At 36.4% G+C, this 24,716-nt stretch overlaps 1 protein-coding gene and 2 pseudogenes across 3 annotated transcripts in view; 2 read left to right on the top strand and 1 right to left on the bottom strand.

The window, feature by feature from the left end:
• LOC119083176 (LIM domain only protein 3-like) overlaps nt 1-6,197 on the top strand; it is a 62,627-nt gene extending 56,430 nt beyond the window's left edge. Inside the window, exon 6 of one of the 3 annotated variants that reach the window (XM_037192836.1) lies at nt 5,567-6,197. In XM_037192836.1, the coding sequence (XP_037048731.1) occupies nt 5,567-5,773 (207 nt within the window). In that variant the 3' untranslated portion in view covers nt 5,774-6,197. The remainder of the gene's footprint in view (nt 1-5,566) is intronic. The other 2 variants (XM_037192835.1, XM_037192837.1) reach the window with 2 other exon arrangements.
• A 2,786-nt stretch (nt 6,198-8,983) lies between these two features.
• LOC119083177 lies at nt 8,984-17,127 on the bottom strand (annotated as a pseudogene).
• Nucleotides 17,128-18,188: 1,061 nt separating this feature from the next.
• Nucleotides 18,189-20,718, top strand: LOC119083175 (annotated as a pseudogene).
• The last annotated feature ends 3,998 nt before the right edge of the window (nt 20,719-24,716 follow it).

The following is a 24,716-nucleotide window of genomic DNA, read 5'->3' as shown; positions in this document are numbered from 1 at the left end:
TATTCTTCACGTCTGTAAGGTGAAAAATTTGATTCCATTGGTGGTATCTGTCAATGAAAGATTATATGCCTCTGTGTCGTAAGACTAACATTATGCATCAGGTCAGAGAGGGAGTTTGGGTTTATCTTTGCATCGACACATAAAAAATGATATGCACATATGTCCAAATCAGAGGCGCCGACTTCTTTTTTCGTATAGTGTTGCCCAAAAAAGTCGCTTTTTTGTATGATCGAAAATTGATGTTTTATTTAATTATCGATAAACCGCCGTGCCCTGGGCACTTTTGAACATTGGGCGAAACTTCTTCATAAGAACCATAAGCTTTGTAAAGAATAAAAGATAATTGCGGGCGTAGCGAGCGATTTTTTTCTTAATTGTGCTGCCAGTGTAAATTCGGATGAAGATAAAGTTCGTTTCAATACGGTCCCTCAAAAACTTTGCTAACGCTCTTGTTTCATAAACATTCACACTTGAATACATATACTCACACACACATTCAAATTTGTCATGTAATGACTCACTTACTTTCCTAATGCTGTAACATACTCTTACAAAACTAGAACAGCAATAAAAAGATGTTAGTCGAGTTATCGTGTGGAACCGAAGGATTTCTTTTAAATTATGTAGAATTCCGAGAAAGTAGTGAAGCTAACGTTGGAATTGTTCTTAAAGTGAAATGCCACGCAGCGAGAATTTTTGACTTACATGCTCGTTTTCTTCTACAGTTTAAATCATTTTTGATGTAAAAATGATATTTATTGTGTCGTCGAGTCATAGTGTTGCTCAGCCTCGACTAATTTGGTCATAGTGTTGCCCGAGCCTCGCGGCAAGACCGTAGTCGGCGCCACTGGTCCAAATGTTTATTTTGAAGAGTTGGATTAGTTGGAATATGATCCGCGCTTATGATCACCAACTCGTCAAAATAAAAATTTGGACACAGGTGCATAATATTGAATGTTGTGGTATGACAGTGCTTAGAAATAGCCACTGCAAAAAAATTGAAGAACACATGAACATAGAAAAAGTCAAAATTTTGTTCTCATTTTGGTCACCATTTTCAATTTCATCGCCATCTTCGAATATTCGGGTATATGGAATCAAAACTGTAATTTACCATAAATTGATGATTGTTGCTAGCAAAAACGCCCTTCATAAATATATCTGAAAATTCAATACCGATTTCCCTCAAAGAACGACAGTCAAATGTGCACTTTGTATACAAAATATGTTTAGTTCCTGAATATAGGTAACATTACCGGCCAAATATCACTTAACCTTTTTATGTGCATCTTTTAAAAAGTACTTTTTACAAAATAGATGTAGGTAAACGTTAGCAAAATATGAGACATTCGTAGAATACCATGCGAAAGCAGATCAAGAGAATTGAAAATACTTTATGTAGGTTAGGTACGGAGAGAAATACATTGCATACACACAACATTTTCATTGATGAAATGTGATATGGGTCCTTATTCGACGGTAATAAATGGGACATTTAATGGCTATAAGTAATTTAATAGAAATGAATTCATGAGTTTTTATGTCTGCTGGAAAGCGTACGTATATATATATATATATACTCTGGGGGTAGGTGATATTCGTTACATGGAGCCCACCGAATAGAGCATTTATATAGAAAACATGATATTATACCGTTGTAATTCTTATCACTTTTGGAACCATTATGTGGGATTATTTTGAGTCAAGTAAGTGCTTATGGGTGTAATGGAATGTTCAACTAAATGTCATTTGTGTAACATGAAAAAGAGAAGGGGAAAATTCAATGTTCCAACGAGTTTTATAGTAGTCACGCCAATTTCTTTGATACGCGAAAATATCAAAACACGACTTTCCCTTAAAAGATGGTGATATTTATATAACTGGCAAGGCACAGGCAACTCGTTGGTACAGTTGGTTCAATAAAATTGGTTCAGTCTCAGGTATTGCAAGAGAGCAAGAGTTAGAACGTCGGATAAGATGGAGTCAAAAATGAAGTTTGTGACTGATCTTCCAAGAACGTCCAGTTCATCCCTTAACAACGTTTTTCGATCATAATTTCGGTCCTGAAATACAGCGCTAGATGAACGAGACAGTGCAAGCCAGATTTCATTGCCGATATGTTGAAATTAATTAATTGTACCACCTAACTTTTCTGCTTTAATTTAATTAGAATCTGCATTATTACCCGTTATCTTCATATTCCACGTAAAATATGGAAATCTCAGCATTTACTGAGCGCCCAGGTATATAACCTGTAAGAGTGATTCCAGTCTTGTGCATAAATTTATGCAATAAAATACGGGAGGCAATCTTCCAACGACAAGAAAACTTTTTAACACTTTTCTTCCCGTATCCGTCGTTGTCGCTATGAAAATGAAATTCGAATTAATGAAAACCGTCTTCGCCCGGTATACATATATATATATTGTATAAACGAAGCGTTGTCCATTGAAATGAATAAATAACAAAGACGCGACTTATAAATTTACGTTTAAATTGTTTCTTGCTCTTAAACTGTACCTCTATGAAAAATTAATTAAGCCCAATGGACTATCCCTGTTAATTTCATTTGCATTAATCCCCACCGGCAATTCGGATGGATTGTTTTGAGAGAAATACTCAATTATCCAGTATTCTCTGCAATTGTTGTACAGTCTGTGTATATAAATTGTATGTTATCGTCGCTATATAATAGATATGTATGGTATATTATACCGAAACATCACCAATCAACATTTAAGTAGATATATAAATGTACTGCAGAACATAATTAGGAGGGTGCTTTCTGTGTGTATGTATTATGCTAATAAACGCAAAAGCTTAATAATACTGCACCTAAATGGCTCTACACAATACACACCCGTGGTACATATCCTTCAAGAAAAAGATGAGTGATAGAAGGTACCTCGTTTATTGCGGTGCTCGAAATTGTTTGATTTGAACTTTGAGCCCACACACACAAAATTTTCTGGGAAACATTCCATTTAGTCAGCAAATCAATTCAATTTCAAATAAGGCACCTCGATAAGTGGAAAATTTTAAATTGCATTTTCTATTTACCACTTATTTCATGCAAAAATAGAAGAAGTCATGGGGCGTAGTATACCAACGTTTTCGGGGTTGCTTTTTAGCCCCGTACGAAGTACGAAGGGGCTTATAGGATTACGATGCCGTGTGTAATTGATGGAATTCGAAGCAGACGGTAAGGGCAAAGTGTTTGCCTATGTTCATAGATAACGAATCCGCAATATAAATTTTGTCTGTCCGTCTGTCCGTCACGTCGATATCTTGAGTAAATCAAATCCGATTTCAAAAAATTTTTTCCCTGAAAGATAGTCGAAATATTGAGGCTAAGTTCGAAGATGGGCATATTCGGGTCGGCCCTTCGTGAGTTAGGGCCACCTAAGTGATTTAAGGTCTTTTGGTGATATTTATGGCAAAACAAACGATGGAAATGTAAATGACACGGCAAATGATAGGTATTGTCAATACCAATGTAGGAAAAAAAAGTTTTTTTAAATCGGGTGAGTGGACCGTGAGTTAGGGCCTTAGAAGTGAAATGCTACTAGGGCCCTATGTGTATTTTACACATAACTCGAGTAAATTTCATTCGTTTTTCGTAATTTTCGTTTGATTTGGAAGGTAATCGAAGGCCGAATAGAATGTTGTTGAAAAAAAAATAAATTTGGGTCCTTGGCCTAAGGCCGCTACTAGGGCCCTATGTGTATTTTACATTTAACTCGAGTAAATTTCATTCGTTTTTCGTAATTTTTGTTTCATTTGGAAGGTAATCAAAGGCCGAATAGAATGTTGTTGAAAAAAAATTAAATTTGGGTCCTTGGCCTAAGGCCGCTACTAGGGCCCTATGTGTATTTTACATTTAACTCGAGTAAATTTCATTCGTTTTTCGTAATTTTTGTTTCATTTGGAAGGTAATCAAAGGCCGAATAGAATGTTGTTGAAAAAAATTAAATTTGGGTCCTTGGCCTAAGGCCGCTACTAGGGCCCTATGTGTATTTTACATATAACTCGAGCAAATTTCATCCGTTTTTCGTAATTTTTGTTTCATTTGGAAGGTAATCAAAGGCCGAATAGAATGTAGTTGAAAAAATTTTTAAATTTGGGTCCTCGGACTGAGGCCGATACTAGGCCCTTCAAAAAAATAAAATTTTAGGGCGATTTGAACGGGGCTCAGTCGCAGCAAACGCTCCGACTGTTTTGATGGCTCGTTTATTTATCATTTCCTTACAAAATTACATTCACATCTCTAAGTTATTAATAAGACATCCACAGAACCGAAACATTTTCCTGACTATTGACGTTCCCGTTATGCTCTCGCAAAAAAAATAAATGGTACATCTCATCAGCATCCTTCTTAATATCATAATTTAATGGAAAAATGTTTCCGGCAATATATAAAACGTTCTACCATGAAAATGAATGTATCGATTCGGTGTTAATATCTGCATGATATTTTCGAAAGAACAATGGGCTTTGTACTTTTCCAATATCCATAAAATAATCAAGGCGCATTGGAGCGCATATGGTGGTTTAGCTGTTTTCGCATATATATATATATATATATATATATATATAAACTCGTATGGTGTTCCACTCATGTATTATGTTAAATAGTTTGAGAACGAGGGAACGAGCGAGACATAGCGTATCTATATGTCGTCAATTTTGTGCATTCATATACATATCCATTTCCCTAGGGTTTTTCGTTACAAAATTAATATGCCAACATTTTAGGTGTTATTTTCGCGTAAATCGCTATATATACGGTTCATCCTCTGGTTCACAATAAATTCATGGTGAAAGTTTGTTTATCGGACGTGATACAAGATTAATTAATTTCGATATAGATCCTATCAACATAGATCGATAGGTGAGCCAGTGTGTGATTCACATGTTTTTTTTTCTATTTAATATTTGTCTTTCTTCTAACGCTCGAAAATATAATAATTGTACGTTGATACATACATGCCATTTTAATAATAAAAAAGAATCTGTTGATGTTACGTGATGTGTGCAATCGTCCATGGTTATTTACTTTTTTATCGATATGACATTATTGCCAGCATAGAACTGAATCTATTGATCAGTTTGTTTTCCCTGGTGTTTGTAGAAAAACGAAAGCTGATTCCTTCGACAGAATTAATTTAAAAAAAAAATGACTTCGCCAGATGTAGTTGCCATCTCATGGAAATATTTTTCTCATTAGCAGAAGCGTTCAAAACCCTGTAGTAGTGTGCTAAAACTGAAAGCCAGTGCAATGTTCGAGAAGGCCAGAGTAATTTCGATGAAAAGAAAATTTATGTTTTGTTCTCCCATCACCTTATTTACACGCTTATTTAACTGGAAATTTAATCACAAGATTACAAGCTGCCAAGGCCCGGGATTGGCTGATTTTATTGGTGCGCTGGTAAAGGATAAGATAAATGTAATTTCGGCTCTGAAGTGTTACTAGCGCGCCAATTAGCTCAGTCCGATCCTGTCTAAATGTTCACAATTTTCATTTGAAATTTCTATTCCTCAATTAACCCAATGCAATTTCTTTCAGCCAGCAGGAGACAGTATGAACTGTGGTTTAGGTGGTCGAATATCGGCAAATAATCCATCGAATCGACCATCATCAGCGCATTGCTTAAACGATAAGCTTCAATTGCCTCACCCACCCAGCAATATGGGACATCAGCATCGTGACGACGGAAGTTCTGGATACGGCAGTCCAGATAGTGAAACCTTTGAATCTCCACATGCACAATGACGTCAACGAGCTAGAACCTAAATTGTCTTGAAAGTGTAATTTTTAGTGACAAGATAAAGTCAGAATAAAACTTGTAAACCAAACTGAATAAAAAGATATGACGCGTAAAGTGGAAGTCACCATAAAATATAATGAACTACAACGAAATAGCAAACGAGTGTTAAAGAAAAAAATTGAGACGGAAATGGCTGTGTGGTCATTATTTATAACTGAAATAAATGGACTCGATTTTGGATTGCAGTCCTGAACAAAAAGAAGAAAAAAACATTCACTAGAGAGACGATTTTTGTGTTCTTTATTTTAAAGAAACATTGAAGCTTATACACGGCCATAGTAGCTGATTGTAAATTATAGTTAAAAAAAATAATTTAAAGAAAAAAGTATTATTATAAACAATAAAGCGACAGTTGTTGAAAACAATAAACATTTTCGTTTAAATCTTTTGCTCAACAGATCATCAGATTGGTCCAAAAACTTTGAAAACTCACTAGCAGACACAGTTTTCCAAATCTATTGTACGTCTCCAGCTCACTAATATAAAACAACGTAGAATTTTGGAGAAGATGACACCGAGGTAAATAACAGGACATACCAAAAATCAACGCACATCAAGCAAAAATGATCATAGTGGTCAGCTGCAGAAAGTACTCTATTTTACATGAAAATATTTTGACAGTGTTTTACAGTTGTGTGATACACTGTCAAGTTTCAATTCCCTATTTAGAGTACCACTCTTGCTTGAAGTGCGTTGCAAAAATTCATATTACTTCTTTGTAAAATGTCTGCCCAAAGGAGTTTGTTTAATTGTCTAATGTGTATACGAGCATTGGTTGCTTCATTACTCTATCTTCAATCTGGAAATAACCATCGATATAATATACTGTAGATAATGAGACACGAAGAACGAAATTTCGGAAATATAGCACACATACAAGTGCAAAAAATACGAATCACAACACAAAACGAAGAGGAAAAGGAAATTGAGAAATCCAGAGTTTCAATTATTTTCAAATATTTGTATGACATTATTTCGCGCGCTTTCTCAAAACGTAAGTTACGTTACACATACATCCATGTGATCTTTCCGCATAAAGTTACTTTGACATTACTTACAATTACCCAATTATATTATGACTACGGTTGTGGGATTCATTACTTTTACATCCTACACACTTCCCACATTCAATTGAACCAACGAATTCAATTTTGATTTTGTCGATTGGCACCATTGACATACAACTGGTTAGTTCTCATTATCTGCTTGTGGTGGCACCATATACTTTGCGTGTCCAAACGAGACATTTCATCTTCCCGAGTGGATTTTACATGCTATGGGAGTCGAAAGTAGTGCGTGAAACATGAAAAGTACCGTTTTCGACGCATGTAGCATGTAAAATGCATATAGTACACAAAGAAAACCTTCTAAGTTGCTTACTGCCTTTGCGATCAAGTCAGATGTGATCTAAACTGATCTTTCAGAATTTTGATTACCGCTACCTAGTACTTCTTTAACTGCTTGGACACGCAAAGTATATGGTGCCACCACAAGCAGATAATGAGAACTAACTACCTGTATGTCAATGGTGCCAATCGACAAAATCAAAAATGAAATTGAATTCGTTGGTTCAATTGAATGTGGGAAGTGTGTAGGATGTAAAAGTAATGCATCCTACAATCCCATAGTCATAATATAATTGAGTACCTGTATCTACCCTACATTAAATCGATGATATGCACCAATTTGGAAGAAGTTTAAAGAAAAATACAAAAACGAGTATGAGTGCGTTTCTTCATATCTCGCGTATATTATGCAAAATTACATTTGAACAACTGGAACGATTCTTTTGTAATTTCCAGCGATGATAGAGCAAGAAAACAACAAATGAAGTTTCTCTGAGAGCAGAATGCTTTCGACACATTTGTTCCACACTATATCTACAAGCAATCCAATCTGCTTCATAGCAGATAAAACCCAAGTTAAAGACAAGAAATACCAAAAATCCGTATTTTCGACTGTGCTCTTCGTAATTCAAAATCTTCTTCACTGGCACAGTGCTCGTCAGAACTTTTGTATGGCCAAATGTTTTAGGAACCATTGATATAGTATGTCACGCGCGCCGACGAGATATGGTTTAAAATGTGATAAAAATAGCCGTTCGCGTGACATACTTTAGATACGATGTGGTACGATCCCTAAGATCCGTGCATGTGGACTCTAGGTGTGACAATTATACCTAAAACAAGAATGCTTAGAGACAGCTGGGTTTCAGGTTTCAATGAAAATAAAGTAGAAAATCGGCACTCCCTAGTATATAAACATCGCTAATTTTGTTACTTCATTTGTGTGGTCCGTGTCCGTGTGTTTGATACAATATCTAGTTATAACTTCAATATTTGTATCATTTAATAAGAGAACCCTAGCCATACGTGAAAAACCCTCAATACAATCAGTTCGACTCAATATTTTCGATTCGACATCATTATTTCACCTAACTACAGTGTAAAAGCGACATGATACACAAATTCAAATCCCTTCAGCACTTAAATTATGAATTCGTTATGCGGTCACGAAATAAGAAACGAGAGTTGAAAGGCAGTCTATAAAACATTCTTTTCTGCATTTGCAATTGAATTGATGGAGTGTGTTGTGGGCTATGTTTGCGAAAATGCTTGTTTTCTTTTTGACAGAGTCTGTGTTGAATACTCATTTTATAGTTTCTGGCTATTGTTGACAAGAGAAATTACAATATAGCAAATGTATCGTGGTCGGTCATAATCATCAAAGCTATTCCATTTGTTTAAATTACCTTCGACTAATGATCTTTTACTTCATTTGACAATAATAAATGACGAGTGGACTGCTTCTTAACATATACTGCTTACTACCGTTGACTGGGATTTTTTCGCACACAATTTAATGGATCAGTCAATAACTAGCTAGAAGAGACTCAAAATACTTACCACCGCAAACAATCAATGAAAAGCACTTAAGATTCGAGAAAAAAAAAGATTTTTTTATTGCAAACGAACACAAATTCGCGAGTCAGTATTAGTTCGTACGATCTGTAATCTAAACACTAATCCTTTGCAGTCACTCCGTTAACTGTATGATGAAGATGATTGGTTTTGAGACCGTTAAAATATTGAATTTCACTGTCGTAATTGGTTATATGCCCATGTTCACGGTTGTTATCGTAGCCTCAATGTTACTGATGCCATTCAATTTTTGCTGATCGATTTCATCGTCGGATATTTGAACTTTCAAATAGGACACATTACTCTCGGAGTCCTGCATTAACAACAAACGCAGAATTAGTGTGGATAATTTGGAATTCGTTTCTTTGATCTTTACGACTAAAGTTACGGTTGTTGGTTACAGCAATTAAATTACACAACATCAAAATAATTAGCAGTTCTTTCGCCTAATAATTGTAGCGCAGCATTTTGGATCTCATAAGTCATCTATGTTTAACCACATCGAAAACTAAAATTTAAATATCTAAAACACACACCGATCGGCTAATTTTTTACTGTACGGAATACTATAGTTTAAGAACGGGACGTCATCTAAGTGTTATCGAAAGCGCCGGCACAAATATGCGATGTGTTCTGGGTTGTCTGGGTTGCTATAAATATAGCAAAAAGGGAGGTAAAATGATGAAAAGATTGAAGTTAAAGATTTTGCTGTGACACACATATGGTCAATTGTTTCGTTAGACATGCGATCGACATAGTAAAGTGAACAGACATAAGCTGAACATTTATTGAAAGTCAATATAGGGACTTAGATAGAAGCAGTTTATAGAATGAACAAAACACAATGAATTTCAAGCCTGTGCAGCACAATACAGAAATTACTACATTTGCGGTCAATTTAAAATTTTCGCTGCGCTTCGCAAGTAAAATATCGCACGTTCATGTTTGGACATTGAAAATGACAAAAACGAGATCACTTTGCAAAAATTCTCAAAAATGCATTTTGGCCAAGCAAACCACTCTATCCGATATTTTTAAAAAGGTTTTTTTTCGCCGAGCTGGACTAGATGGGTCTTAAAGTCTACCTTTCGAAAATTTGAGCCTTCCTTCGACGCAAACTACAAACTCGTCAAACTAAAAATGTACAAACGAGCACGAATCTACTACTTCTAGTCGGTTAACCCCTAGACGATTTTCAAAACTAGTTCATCTTTAACAAAACAAAAACAACAAAATCGCTTCCTCGTTCTCTATGAAAACATTTTTGGTGTTAAAAATAAAGGAAATGTCTAAAAAAAACAGCTCTAGATCGACAAATTAGCCTATGCCCGATGTTTCCACTTGATTTTACAATGAACAGTCCGATAACGCGAGCGCGAAATGCTCGCCAGACTCCTTCCACGATTTAAAATTATAAATCTTGTGTGTGTTGATTTTTTCTTTTAATTTTTAAATTCAATTTAAAAAAAAACTGTGAGTTGTGCGTTGATGAGAGGGATTATTGTTGTAACAAAGTGTGGAGAAAACAAACCACAACACAGGCGTACAAATAACAAAATCGCAAAGTTCCAATTACCTTTTTAGCTGGTTGTGGTGATAAGGTTTCAGAATTTCCGTATCAATGCAATGCACTTCTCGCGTTGACTACCACCATATCGATATTCGCATGCATCCAGTAACCGATTGTAATATCTAGGACTTTCGATAGAACGGCGCGCTTCGAGCAAGCTCATCCTCAGTGATGAGAAGACATCGGCGGCAGTTAGATTTTTCAGAATGTCATCCACATACTGCAACAGAAAATTTCGGAATTTTTGTGACTTGCTCCTCATCGTATGCCATCATGTGACTTACATCTTCCCTACGCTATATGCTACGATTCGTTAAATGGTTGTGCGTTAACTTGTCGCCCTTTGACATACTTGTGGTGAATATTCGCTTATCGTGACACAGAAGACCGTCAAGCCCAAGCTCAGCAATAATTTCGTGTTGTTTCGCCAGTGATATTCTGGGTGGAACCTATAATAATCGCAGAGATTAGATCGAATCCAAGCGCAAAATAAAATCTCAAACCATCAATGCACCTGAAACATCGCAGTGTTCAGCAGCGCTTGAATGGCCCTTAACATGTAAATCCAATGGTGATGCTGAATGCAACGACGGGGATATATTCACTTCGAGCAGCCAAGGTATCAGTTCCGAATTCAACATCGCGTCAATGTCAAACAATTGTATTTGCTGCCGATGTTGACTTTAGTCAGGTGGTTGATGGAATTTTTACCAGCCAAAATGGTGCGTAACACTAAATCACGCAATGCTGCCCAGAGTAGTTCGGTGTTTATACCTCGCCAGCCAGATGGGTCCACAGGGATTTCAATGTCCATTTGTGACCTTGCAAGCGCTTGCATCTTCATTTCTCTCGTAATTGTTGGATAATTTGTTGATGCTGTAGTTGGTCAGGTGCATGTAGCGATCGTTGGGGGTGTCCGATTTGGCACTGTATTTCACTGAAAAGAATTTTTGTTTGGGTGTGAAAAAAAATGATTCCTCCTGACTCACATACACACTGTGTCACTGTGTCATTAATTACAACGCAAAAGTGCACACAATCTTTTGCATAAATCAACAACCGAACATCTGAATGCACTTTACTTGTTGGCAATGCCTATAAACGTAAGATAAGAGGTGTTGAATGTTGAGGTTACTGACCTCATTATTTATGCTACACAACAATTCTTTTTGGTGAAAATTAAAAAAGAACCGAAAATAGAACAGAAAACATCGTGTGGTCTCGCAATCGTTTATGAAATTATAAAAGCTTTCTTTTGCTGCTGCTGGTTCATCTTTTTTTGATGTCAAAGTCAACCAGACACAATCATTATTTTGGTAAATGATAAATTTCAGTCTCGCAGTAAAAATAATTTTCAACGGGAGAATGGCATGCGTGTAACAGAAAGATGGCTTACCCAATATGAATCTAGCTAGTCCGTCGGTGTGCATGTGACTCGTACGAGGACTCGTAGCGGTTTGATAGGTGTTACTAATACATAAAGCTTCAGGTCGAATTTACGTTCAGCGATTAGCAGCGGCCGATCAATGTATCTGGAATTCGGTTAAAAATTAATTTTTGCGACAATTTGCGGGCTTTGCTGTATTTTGCTACTTGAGGGACTGTAAAAATGACGAAAAAGGCGTCCGTTTATTCGGATAACGGCGACTACTTAGCACGAGTAATTTACGTAATGACAACCCACTGGGTTAAATGTAAAATAGCAACCGTTTAACGATTCAAAAGCTTATTGGCAACTCAAAGAGGCTTTCAAGGTCAACGTATTTCCTCAAAATTAAAATAGTCTTAGCACTTGAAAATAGTTCCTGTCTGAACCTGAACTATAAGAACCTCTACTTTGAAAGAGAAAGCTTTTTCATCGGAATTGCTTACCGTCAACAGATTTGACAATTAAATAGACGTGTCGTGCCTCGTATCTGCACAATCTTTATTATGATGAATTTGTATATTTAGTATTGACAAAAGCGCTATCTTCTCGAAACCAATTATTCACCATGCTTTTCCCGATATTAAAACTACTGAAATGATATATTTCACTAGACGAACTTCTTTTCCAATTCTTACTCAACGGTCTACACAATGACCATCAAATTGATTTGAGTGCATTTGCACTTCACATCCGTCCAACCTCGATTTGATATCAGTTTCTTTTTTTTGTTGAACGCTCGAACGTTTTTCGTCTTGAGCAGAAGCAATACTGCATACGTCCGACTTCGAAACCGTGGTTTTACGAGGTACTAATACGCCCCAGTGTCGAATTGAAATCACAAAAATATCGTCACTCACCTTTGAACAATCAACGGTTTCAGTTTCGGAATCTATGACCATTGATTCACCGCCTTGATGCCAGTTACTCTAGCCGATGCTGGCGATTTAATGATCGATTTACAATTTCTATGACTATAAGCCGGACACAAGCCATGCAACTGCTCTGTGACTTCCACGTTCGTTTCAATAATCGAGTTCGTTTTTGACGCTTGTGAAAATTTTAAATCCAACGATCCTCATCTTTTTCCGTGCGCATCATGTTACTGTCTTCCTGATCGGTCAATGCTTGTAGTAGAATCGATGTGGAGATGTAGATAGTGAACAATCGTTCAGCGGTCCAATTCATTTTTCCACTGTCAAGCGGAGGAGTAGCGTTGCCGTTTGAATGATTGCCTCTGTTTGACGGTGTGAAGGAGTGAATTTATGATGGTTTTGTCCAAACGAAAAGGACAGACAACGAATGGCAGGCGGACCATCGTAAAGTTCCTCTTACATTTTCACCTTTTTTATCCGTTTCAGTGGCATATAACCCAAGTTATCACACATTTGTTTTTCCTACTTCGCTAAATTTTTCTCACTATTTTCAGTGAATTGTTTGACTGTGGCCACTGGCCATTGATATTATTATTGGTTAGGTTCATTGAACGTTTCGAGTCAAAATACTAAGTTGATACAAGTAACTCATTTTTATTTCGACTTTATCGTCGTCGTCTAATTGTTGATTTAATCGTTATTCATTGTGTTGTTTAAATTTACTGTCTCGTTGCATGCCTTTAACATAAAATTATACGAATCAATTTTAGCGTTTAATAAAAGTGCGATAAGTGTAAAAACTGAAATAAAAGTAACGCAGAACAAAAAACTCAAAAAACCATAAAATCTACTTTTTTTGAAAATTTGTTTGACAACCTTTGCCGAATAATATATATAGTAAAAAAGACTAATAAAAAATGTTACAATCCTTGCATAGTCAGGGATTATAGCTTTGAGTAGATCGTTTAACGTATACACAATTGCAAAAAAGCTTCCCAAATCTTGTGGGAGACAAGAAGCTAAATGAGAATGGAAATCAAACAAAAAAAAAACTAAGATAGCGAATAATAAAACTATTCACGCCATAAGTCCACCAAAAATTTAAATTTTTCTAACTGGCAGTTGAAGAAAATACCGCTGACTTCATGTAACTAATGTCAAAAACTATGAGTTAAAAAGTCCTGATATGCGTTATGTTTTGAAATGGAAGGCGCACTTATGGCGTAAATTAGAAAAGTTTAGAAAACTTACGGAGTGTTTTCGACGCAAGCTTTATCAAAGAAGTCTCATCGGAATTATCAGTTGTCGATGTTTCGAGTTGTTGATAGTTGAGTTCAATAATTTCGCGATCGAATAATATCGAGTCAGCAGGTGACTCAGAAGACATCGCAAAAAATTTCCTGTTCTCCAAACTTATGAATGTTGCATTGTCGTAGACTAGTCTTCTTTGCGAGTCGAAAATCCATGGCGGGTTTTCATCGTCTTTAAAACTACTGTATTTAGTCAACAACCCCCTTAGCTGTTGTAAATTTGCAGCCATTAAAACAAATGGAGGATGGTTGTCAACAGTAATTTCACATTCGTATTCTAAAATGACCAATGATAATAATATAGTTGAAGAAAAATGACCATCACTACGACATGACAAATCATGAAGAATCTTATAAATGCTTACTTTTTCTACGATCTTCATTTGTTGGAATTATATTGCCCATGGTGTCTTTCGTGTTACAAGCGGCTCGATTGGCTGACTTCAGGTTGTTAAAAAAAAAATAACGATCAATAAGCCATCCGCACAACACACAATAATATTGTTAGGAAAAAAAGGACGAAAAAACGCCCGCATTAAACTATTCGTTAACCATTCTAACTTTCAACTTTTCACAAGAAATGGAACAATAATTTTATCTCAAAACAGTTAAATGTGTTATCTATCATCATTTAAGAGAGAGAAATTGAAAACACAGTTATCAGGTTTGCGTAAATCTGGTCTTGTGACAAGATGTGTGCACACCAGTAAACTAGGGGGGGGGGGGCAAAAAGGGAGTTCATTCAACGATGATTATGGCAACGTTGCATCGTTCAAGTTCTACCGGGCACAGGTACCAATTTGTTATGTTCAAGTCAAGTCAAGATTAGGAGAAAAATTGAAAACACAAAGAATATTGACAGTTTCGATGTAGTTGCACGGTTTAATTTACTTAATGTACACACATTCCACACAAATGGAAAACTCAATCTTTGTTCGAAATGTAAAACTATTTTTTTTTCTGCAGAAATATCCACAGAGCAAAAGTCTCTTTAATGAGCGTGTACCAATTTCGGGTCTACAAAAATTATGCGATCAACATGAAAGGAAAAAAGCAACAAGACGAAAAACTCGATAATTTTAATTTTAAAGAAATATGAGATGTCAATTTAAGCCGTGTGATACACCACATCAATTGAAATATTATAATCATCACACACCTAGAAGCCACCTGTCTCAGTTTTAGTGGGAATGATTTGTCATGCAGACATTCGCAGCTTTCCGGAAAATTTAAGAAAGAGACTATTGGCACCGGGTACCAATAGTCTCTTAATTATACTGTGGCTAATGGCACCAGGTGCCAATAGTCTCTTAATTATACTGTGGCTAATGGCACCAGGTGCCAATAGTCTCTTTATTATACTAATGCTAATCGCACCCGGTGCCATTAGCCAAAGTACTATAAACAGACTATTGGCACCCGGAAAAATTAAAATTTGAATAAAAAATGTGGATATTTTGAAAATTAAACTTGTTTTGTACACAATCCATCTTTTCACGAAATGTAACGTAAAGGTAGTTGGTTCGATCTTAGGGAATTCGTCCTTTTACGAAATATAACTTAAAGACGGGTTGTTCGATACTAGGGAATTAATCCTTTTACAAAATGAGACGTAAATGCGTTTTGTAGAATACTACGGAATTCATCCTTTTACGAAATGAAACGTTAAGCCGTTTTGTTGGATCATAGGGAATTCGTCCTTTTTCGAATCAATCCGCCTTTACGTTACATTTCTCAATAGGATGAATTCCCTAAGATCGAAAAAACTATATTTACGTCACATTTCGTAAAAGGATAAATTCCTTAGGATCGAACAATCCACGTTTACGTTACATTTCGTAGAAGGATGAATTCCATAGTATTCTACAAAATGCATTTGCGTTATATTTCGTAAAAGGATTAATTTCCTAGCATTGAACAACCCGAACTTGCGTTACATTTCGTAAAAGGATGAATTCCTCAGGATCGAACAATCCGCCTTTACGCAACATTTCGTAAAAAGATGAATTCCCTATGATCCAAAAAACGGCTTTCATTTCATTTCGTAGAAGGATGAATTACCTAGTATTCTACAAATTTAATTAAATTTTCCGGGTGCCACTAGTCTCTTTATAATACTATGGCTAATGGCACCGGGTGCCAATAGTCTGTTTATAGTACTTTGGCTAATGGCACCGGGTGCGATTAGCATTAGTATAATAAAGAGGCTATTGGCACCTGGTGCCATTAGCCACAGTATAATAAAGAGACTATTGGCACCCGGTGCCATTAGCCACAGTATTATAAAGAGACTATTGGCAACCGGTGCCAATAACATATACGAAAATTTAACGATTTCAAAAACGCTGGAACCGTATGGGAAACTGACGAAAAATGACCTGAAAGACAACAATGGAAATTTGGGGAGTGTGAACGCTTGTCAGAGAAGTTCCAGATCACAAGCGCAGAACTGGCGGCGATACTTAAATCATTGTTGCACTCGGACGGAAAAAAAATTGGAAAAAGCAGTAATCCTCACGGACTCGTTAAACGGTTGCAGGTTGATAGAGGACGGACTGGAAGACAATTATCTGGTGCACCTAATCAGGGAAGTGATAGAAGATAACGAGGAAACGAGGAAACGAAGTTCGTCATTCAATGGATCCCGAGCCACGTAGGAATCTGGGGGAACGAATTAGCAGACGATTACTGGCTGAACACGGTTCAACAGAGCCACGCCGCAACACAATTAAAACAAAAACAATCACCACACACAAGAAATCACATAAAATTCAATTTTATTGATGAAAATTTCATCATCATTACGGAAAAATAAAAATCCAATTCGATATTTACCTTAGTAAAAATAAATTTATCTAAAGCGCTTGCTGTTTCGGATTAGATGTTTTAGTCCACGATTTTGATCGGTTGTGTTGATTTTTTTTTGGTTTTCAACGATGCAACACCTAAAAAACACATTGCATTTCACGATTTTCTTCAAAGAATGAAAAAAAATTATTTGTCTACAATTGCAATGGAATTTAAATCACCGTTCGAGTGCCCCACTTTCTTTAAACAAAATTTACTGTTTCGGTACAGATTCAGTGCGGCTACTAAATTAAATTAATTAACAGAAGTTTTGTTTGCGTACACAAAATTTTTTCACAAAAGCAAATTGAATCCATATTGTTTCGTTGAATTTCGTTAAATTACTATGTCAAGTTGATCTATGTTGTTACCACTTAAGTTACCAATTCATTTTGGACAATAATATACTTCAAATTTCTGATACCAGCGACCGACTTTCAAATTCGTGCACTTTTTCGATTCAGCTGTTCCAGGTAAACAAACAGTCAGTTAATTTTATAATCAGGAGTAGATAAAAATGGCAACAGTGTTTTGTTAATTAACGCTGACAATAAATCTAAAGAGAACGCCGTATTCAGATGCGCATTCACTTATGCGGATGTGAAATACCCAAAAACAACCCTCATGAAATATGATCTTCATGGGCTTGTCCCATGTGCATGATAAGGCCATTGTCCCTCCTAATCGGTATCTCATATGGCCGCGGTTTCAAACAGGTTGGCGAGTAAATTTTAAACATACATTTTTTATTGAAACGATTTTCTATGATGCGTGCAGATACACAAGAACTACCCTCGTTAGGGCCCATCTAGAGCTCAAAGGTAAAATTCGTGGAACAAATGTGTTTCGTCTCAGGTAATGTGTCAGTAGCAATATATCACAGATTTCAAACAGTGGCCTTATGTGGGGGTTGGTATTAATGTCTGAAAGTACATGCAATAAGACGATTTATGGATTGGTAAAGGTTTTCAGAAAGAGAGATATAATCTTTATAGAAAACTCTGTTGGTATATCAACAGAATAGCAACACCATCTGTTATCATCTCTCAAGTATCTAGTAAGTATATCGCGGTAAGATTTATAGTAGATTATTGGACAAGTCGTCTAAATTATTCATTAAATAAAATCTGTCAGTTCGTTTATTTAAAGTATCACTGTTACTTCATTAGTCTTAAAATGTATTTTGCTACATCATTGAGAACCAGAACTCTTCTCGTCACAGTCGGCAATCGTAATGATTAACTAACTCAAATTGACTACGCAAATTGAAATCTATGTCATCTAAATTGAATATGGTTCAATAAAATGTATCAGTTCAACTCTGTTCGATTTTATTGGAAGTAATTTGCGTTAAAACTACCGGAAAAATAAGTGAACGAATCTAGGAGCATTCATTCGGTTTTATACCACCCACAAACACACAAAAATTTAGTATCTTGAACATTGTTTATCTAACGTCAACGTATATATTAATCAATTCTCATCCTAGACGTACAAATGTTTTGCGTATAGTAACAATTCACGGTGATTTTTAAAGTGATTTTCGTCAAGTTACGCTCATCTGGAATTTCGTATGCTGAAAAAATATTGGCAAAACATCAGCAATACAGAGCCATCGAACAACGACGAAACAACCAGGTTATTTATGGATGCCCATGTAGGTGAACCGTCCCGATCGTCAGATATCGGTATCAATCCATCAGGCATTTAGTTCAACCAGTAGGTGGTTATGGGGAGGCATAATTGACTGTGTGAGCAGTCATTTCAGACAAAAACATTAAATTTCACCAATAAAATAGGCAACCGATAGTGCTGGTGGGCCGAGTCAAATTCCGAATAAGAGATGGTCACGGTGACGGTAGAAACATGCATCCGGATGGTGTGCTACGAGCGAATGAACAAGAACAGTACGATGAAGAAGAAGAGTGACTGAAGTATGGAGCCCAGCATGTCATTAAATTGTTTACTCCAGTTTCCTTGTGTATGCTGGTTGTGGTCGCTACCATCAATTCGGTCAACTTTTGATAATGTAAAAGACGTTTATTTGTGAGTACATCAAAGACAGTTGATTGTAGCGATTCTAATATTGTGTGGAAACATAAATCTGCTTGCAGGTTGTACACTCCGTTTCATGAGAAATCATCCGATACCGGAACTAAGATATGGAATGCTCTAGCAAATTCCTTAATTTTAATGGTTGTGATAATGTTGATGACAATATTGGTAATTGTTTTGTATAAGAAACGATGCTAAAAGTCATACACGGCTGGTTGATACTGTCTTCCTTTATATTGCTCTTTTTCTTCAGCTACCTGTATTTGGAGTAAGTGTTCATAATGTTGTTCTAAGGCCTGTCACAGAACCCAATTCGTTTAGGGAACTGCTCCGCGCCTACAACATTCCAATGGATTATTTTACTGCATTGCTAATAATGTGGAATTTCGGAGTTGCTATTGTGATGTCGATACATTGGCACGGTTTATTACGATTGCAACAAGCTTATTTGACATTCGTAGCTCCACTGATGGCATTGGTGTTCACCAAATATTTACCGGAATAGACCACTTGGATTGTACTCGCTGTTATATCTATTTGGGGTGAGTGATTAATAAACAACTGATCCAACACATGTTCATCCTGTCTTTAAAACCAAAATTTGTGTTTCGAATTCTTTTTCTTTCAGACTTGGTTGCTGTACTATCACCTCGTGGACCTCTTCGGATTCTTGTTGAAACAGCACATCCGGCGCTCATCTATTCATGTATGTGAAATGTTTGAAAGTAAAACAAAATGAAATTCGGCTAACGTCTTATGATGCTTCTGTTAACAGCGACCTTTATGTACTCATACATGGGTACAGGTCATCGAGATGCTTTAACTAACAGAAATGATGTACAAGAATCAGGACCATCATCACCACAACCACAACAGCAGAACTCTGGAGAAGGTGCGCCTCTTGTGAGATATTTTGCGAACAGAGACGGTAAATTTTGAGTTTTTTCTTTTTGATTTTGCGTGTTATTGTGACTTTATTGGTGTTTGTATAGTTAATGATGTCGGACATATCGTTACCTGCAAAAAATAGTATGTTACGTTACATACCAAGGATCAAAAAGGTGTGGCCCAGGTGGTGAAAACGTCCAGGGATGGAGCGACGCGAACGTCGTCAAGTTGAAGTGCAAGCAAATACCACAGGCGATCAAAATCGGCCAGCTCAATATCGCATCGTAACAACACAACCACAGCCTGTACAAAATTATGAACCAGAACCTGAAGAACGAATAGAGGTTTGCAGCGCCACAATTTTTATTTCAATTTCAAATTTCAGGTGACATTAAACTTGGGCTCGTTGATTTCATTTTCTATTCAGTGCTAGTCGGTAAAGCGTCAAGCTATGGTGATTGGAATACGACGACCGCGTGTTTCGTAGCTATACTAATTGTGAGTCAACCGATTTTTTCTTTGCAACAAGCAGTTAACCAGCTGACGTTTTTGTTTCTGTCCATTCGCAGGGACTACCCTAACCCTGCTCCTTCAGGCAATATTCCGAAAAGCACTACCAGCATTGCCTATTTCAATATTTTTTGGACTCATTTTTTGTTTCGCTACAAATGCAATTGCCAAACCACTTACGGAAAAACTGGCGGCAGAACAAGCGTTTATTTAGGAGAAATTTTTACTTTTCAATGGAAAAATTGTCGTCGATCGTAAAAATGCAATCATGAATAGTACATTTTGTTACGAGTGATGAAAAGTTGAATTTTTCGGTACTAGTCGTAAGCTTGTCCTAACGAGGCGGAGCCACAACATCATTAACATAGAAATAACTCTACAGCCATTTCAACAACAAAGCATGCACACTTGATCGCGACCGGAAATAGTTATTTATGTAACAAGAATCGTATGAAGGTATATTATCGCACTAGATGTCAGATTGCCAATCCGAGGCGAAGCCGATGTTGGCAAGACGTCGCGTGCGATAATATACCAGAATACGATTCGTGTTGCATACAACGTTTTATGCAATGAAGAAAACGAATAAATATCGAAAATATTGGTAGTGTGATGTCAGCAACACGTGGCTTTTATCGCACTAGCGCGATAAAGTCCCTTGCAAATCCTTTATCGCACTAGTGCGATAAAATACGTTCATATAACATTGCACACAGGCTGCGTAAGTTGTAAATATCATCACTGAATTGCATAAAATATATATGAAAATCCATTTTCGGCCGGAGAGAGCGTCCGAGAAAGTACTTTCTTGGCCGCAAATATCTCTCTCTGAGAAAAATGGAACTTTTCGATCGTAGAATTCGTGTCGAAATCCGTCGAATTTCAGTCTTCAAGCACAAAAATGACTTTTTTTTCCATATTTTAATGTACTAAGCTTCATGAACGTATTTCTATAAGAATATTAAATCCAAAACTAATTTCTCAATTTGATCAGCGTTTTTCTTTCATCTTGGGTCGTTTAAGGTGGGAGTCATTTCTGGTATCGATTATGATGACAAAAATAAATCGGTAATCTGTCTAGCTTTCTCTCCTTTGTAGCAAAGCTATACGTTTAGCAATTACTTCGGTCTTTATAACGACAATTTAGACAACATTCGATAACGCAACACTTTAAGTCAAAAGCGAGGGGGTAACAACAACGGAAAAATCAAAAAAATCAACTTTTTCATTTCGTTGACTCTTCTTGATTTTTTTGGGGCTTTCTTGATTTTTTGTATACTTTTATAATAAAATGACGAAAAATCCTTAAAAAGGTACGACACGCCAAAAAAATCAAGAAAAATCACAATAGTTGTTTCCCCCTCGGCCAGAAGTAAAATTAGTGTTGATTACTATCTCCCTCTGCGGTGACAACATTGCCAATGTTACGTTAGTTTTAAAACTGTTACAGAGGGGCGAGACACTTACACTAAAAGATGAATTTTTCGATTTTTGTTTAAGAAAAAGAAGAAAAAACGAAGGCCAATTCTTTTGTCATCGTCAAGTCAAGTTTAAATCGCTACCAAAAACACAATTTGTCCAAGTAATGTGATCCCTAAAATTACGACATTCGATATTTTTAACGTTACGAATTGGCAGCTGACCATCGTAGGATAATATGAGTAAGGTGTTATGGTATGTAGTGTGCTTTCGGACATGTAATTTAAAATGAAAAATTGCTGCAGAGGTGCGAACTCGATTCTCAGAGAGATATACAAATTCAGAAATAGAAAAAATTACCGACGGGCAAACCACTCGATTTGCAACTATTTTTTCCAGCGTGTAACTTCGATGCACCTTTTTTATAATCGTGCAAATTCAAATTCCTTTGAGAGTTTTGAGAGGATTTTTGAAACGGAGGAAAAATTAAAGGACATGAACGAGTAGAATCTCGCACCGATATATTTTTCAGTGGAGAAATGGTCTTGCGGTTAGGGTAAAAGTTGGCGAAAAAGACGATTGCTAACAAAGAATACTGGCGCATACAGGCCTATTATACCTTAAAACATTCTTTAATCAGTTAGCAGACAATATACTAGTTGCTCGGATTACATTTTTAGCCCCGTACGAAGTACAAAGGGGCATATAGGATTACGATGCCGTGTGTAATTGATGGAATTCGAAGCAGACGGTAAGGGCAAAGTGTTTGCCTATGTTCATAGATGACGAATCCGCAATAAAAATTGTGTCTGTCTGTCCGTCTGTCCGTCACGTCGATATCTTGAGTAAATCAAATCCGATTTCAAAAATTTTTTTTTTCCCTGAAAGATAGTCAAAATAGTGAGGCTAAGTTCGAAGATGGGCGACCCCTCCCGAGCTGGGGCCCCATAAGTGATTTAACGTTTTCCGAAGATATATCTGGACATTTAAAGGCTACACTTGTGAGTGATACGTCAAATGAAAGGTATTTACAATACCGATCGACAAAAAAAAAGTTTATGGAAACTGGATGACCGACTCGTGAGTTAGACCCCTTGGTGTGAACTGGGTACAGGGCGGCAAGCCGTTTTTGCTTGTAGGTTGGTCAAATTTGAACGTATTGAGATGGATGTTGCTTTATTAGATAGGTATTGACCGTACCAATCAGGGAAAAAGTTTATGAAATTCGGTTTACCGAAGCGTGAGCTAGGTCTCTCGGAGTGAGCTTATATGTGGCTACTCGGCCGTACAGTGAACGTGGTGTTTTTGGTTAATATCTCGAGTAAACTTTGACCCAATTTCATGAATTTGTTTTTGTTTGAAAGGTATTATCGAATGTAAAGCAGCCGTTTTACTTTCCACCTCCTAACAAAATGGCCGCCGGCCGCCATTTTGGATTTTTGTAAAAACAATAGAAATCGGTGAAAATGATACTTACAAAGTTACTGATCAGTGATCAGGGAAGTGATTGGTTATGTGTGTGGGGTGTTTCAAGCATCCCAAATATGGATATATATATATATATAAATATATACAGCTATATTGAGCTATATAACTGTGTAGATAGTTCTTTTGAGCTATATACTAGCATATTTATTAGTAAAATGTTTATTTATAGGTAAATATAGGTTAATATAAATTGTTGCAAACATTTTTAAGTTTGCTTTGAGTTGAAAAGAACGTCGTACGGGGCTCAGACACGCCGACTTTCCTTTTTGGTGTTGGGTGCAGACATAAACAAAAAAATAGGTCTGTGGTAAATGTTATAATATCCAGATACTCGTTGATGACCGACTGACGATGAGCAAATTTCCAATATCCTTACAATGATCCCAGTCTACTACAATTTCTAAAAATCAAATGCTGATTGAATCAAGAGCACAACTATGTCAGCAAAAGTATGTGCTTAAAGACTGCCTTTGTAATTAAATTAGGGGCGGGTTGTAAATACAACGGTTACGGAAGGGATCGGTCTCTTTTATTTTGGAGGACGCCAGCATTTTTCGACGAAAACGATAATGCCCCACAATAACAGTAATTCCCAACAATAATGCCCCGTCAAAAATGGCGACCATTGTGAATGCATTCACATGGACAAGTCAATTTTCTATTTATTTTTGATTTTTATGCTAAAAGTTCGTCCGGATCTATATTTTATCACAGCAATCCGTAGATCTAATCTGTAGCGAGCTAGCGACTTTGAGCTGGAAAAAATCTATTCACTTTACAACGCGCTGTACGACAACAAACATCATGTGTTCCGCTTGCAGGTTAAGCACGTGTTTGTTGTGTAGTGGATGATGTTTGTCGTCGAACAGCGCGTTGTAAAGTGAATAGTTTTTTTCCAGCTCATTGTCGCTAGCTCGCTACAAATTAGATCTACGGATTGCTGTGATAAAATATAGATCCGGACGAACTTTTAGCATAAAAATCAAAAATAAATAGAAAATTGACTTGTCCATGTGAATGCATTCACAATGGTCGCCATTTTTGACGGGGCATTATTGTTGGGAATTACTGTTATTGTGGGGCATTATCGTTTTCGTCGAAAAAAGCTGGCATCCTCTTTTTTATCGAAACTCTTAACCTTTACAATTATCGAGTATGTTCGACTGATAATTTTATGGAACAAGTTTGTTTAAGGGATTTTCGTACGTCATGACTTATGTATATCATTTTTATTTTTCGAATTATTGAGTTTTAATAAGAAATTGTTGAATACCACACAGTTTCAGAAATATAACTTTCGACATATTTAACAATATCATCGTTTCTCTGTATTCTCTCATTATGCATGTTATTACAAATGTTAATTGAGAGAATTAAAGACACGATGATATCGTTGAATATGTCAAAAGTTATATTTCTCCGTTCGTAACTTATTCTACAAATTTTGCTAAAAAAAAAAAAAATATAGGTGAACAATACATAATTGATGAGGTACAAATATGACAAGATTTTCAAAAATCGCTCAGATCACAAGATCACAATTTAAAAAAATGTATCCATAAAATCCATAAAATAATTA

The sequence above is a fragment of the Bradysia coprophila genome, unplaced genomic scaffold, assembly GCF_014529535.1.
Source record: "Bradysia coprophila strain Holo2 unplaced genomic scaffold, BU_Bcop_v1 contig_561, whole genome shotgun sequence".
NCBI classification, from domain to species: Eukaryota; Metazoa; Arthropoda; class Insecta; order Diptera; family Sciaridae; genus Bradysia; species Bradysia coprophila.
This window is presented reverse-complemented; position numbering and strand designations above follow the sequence as displayed.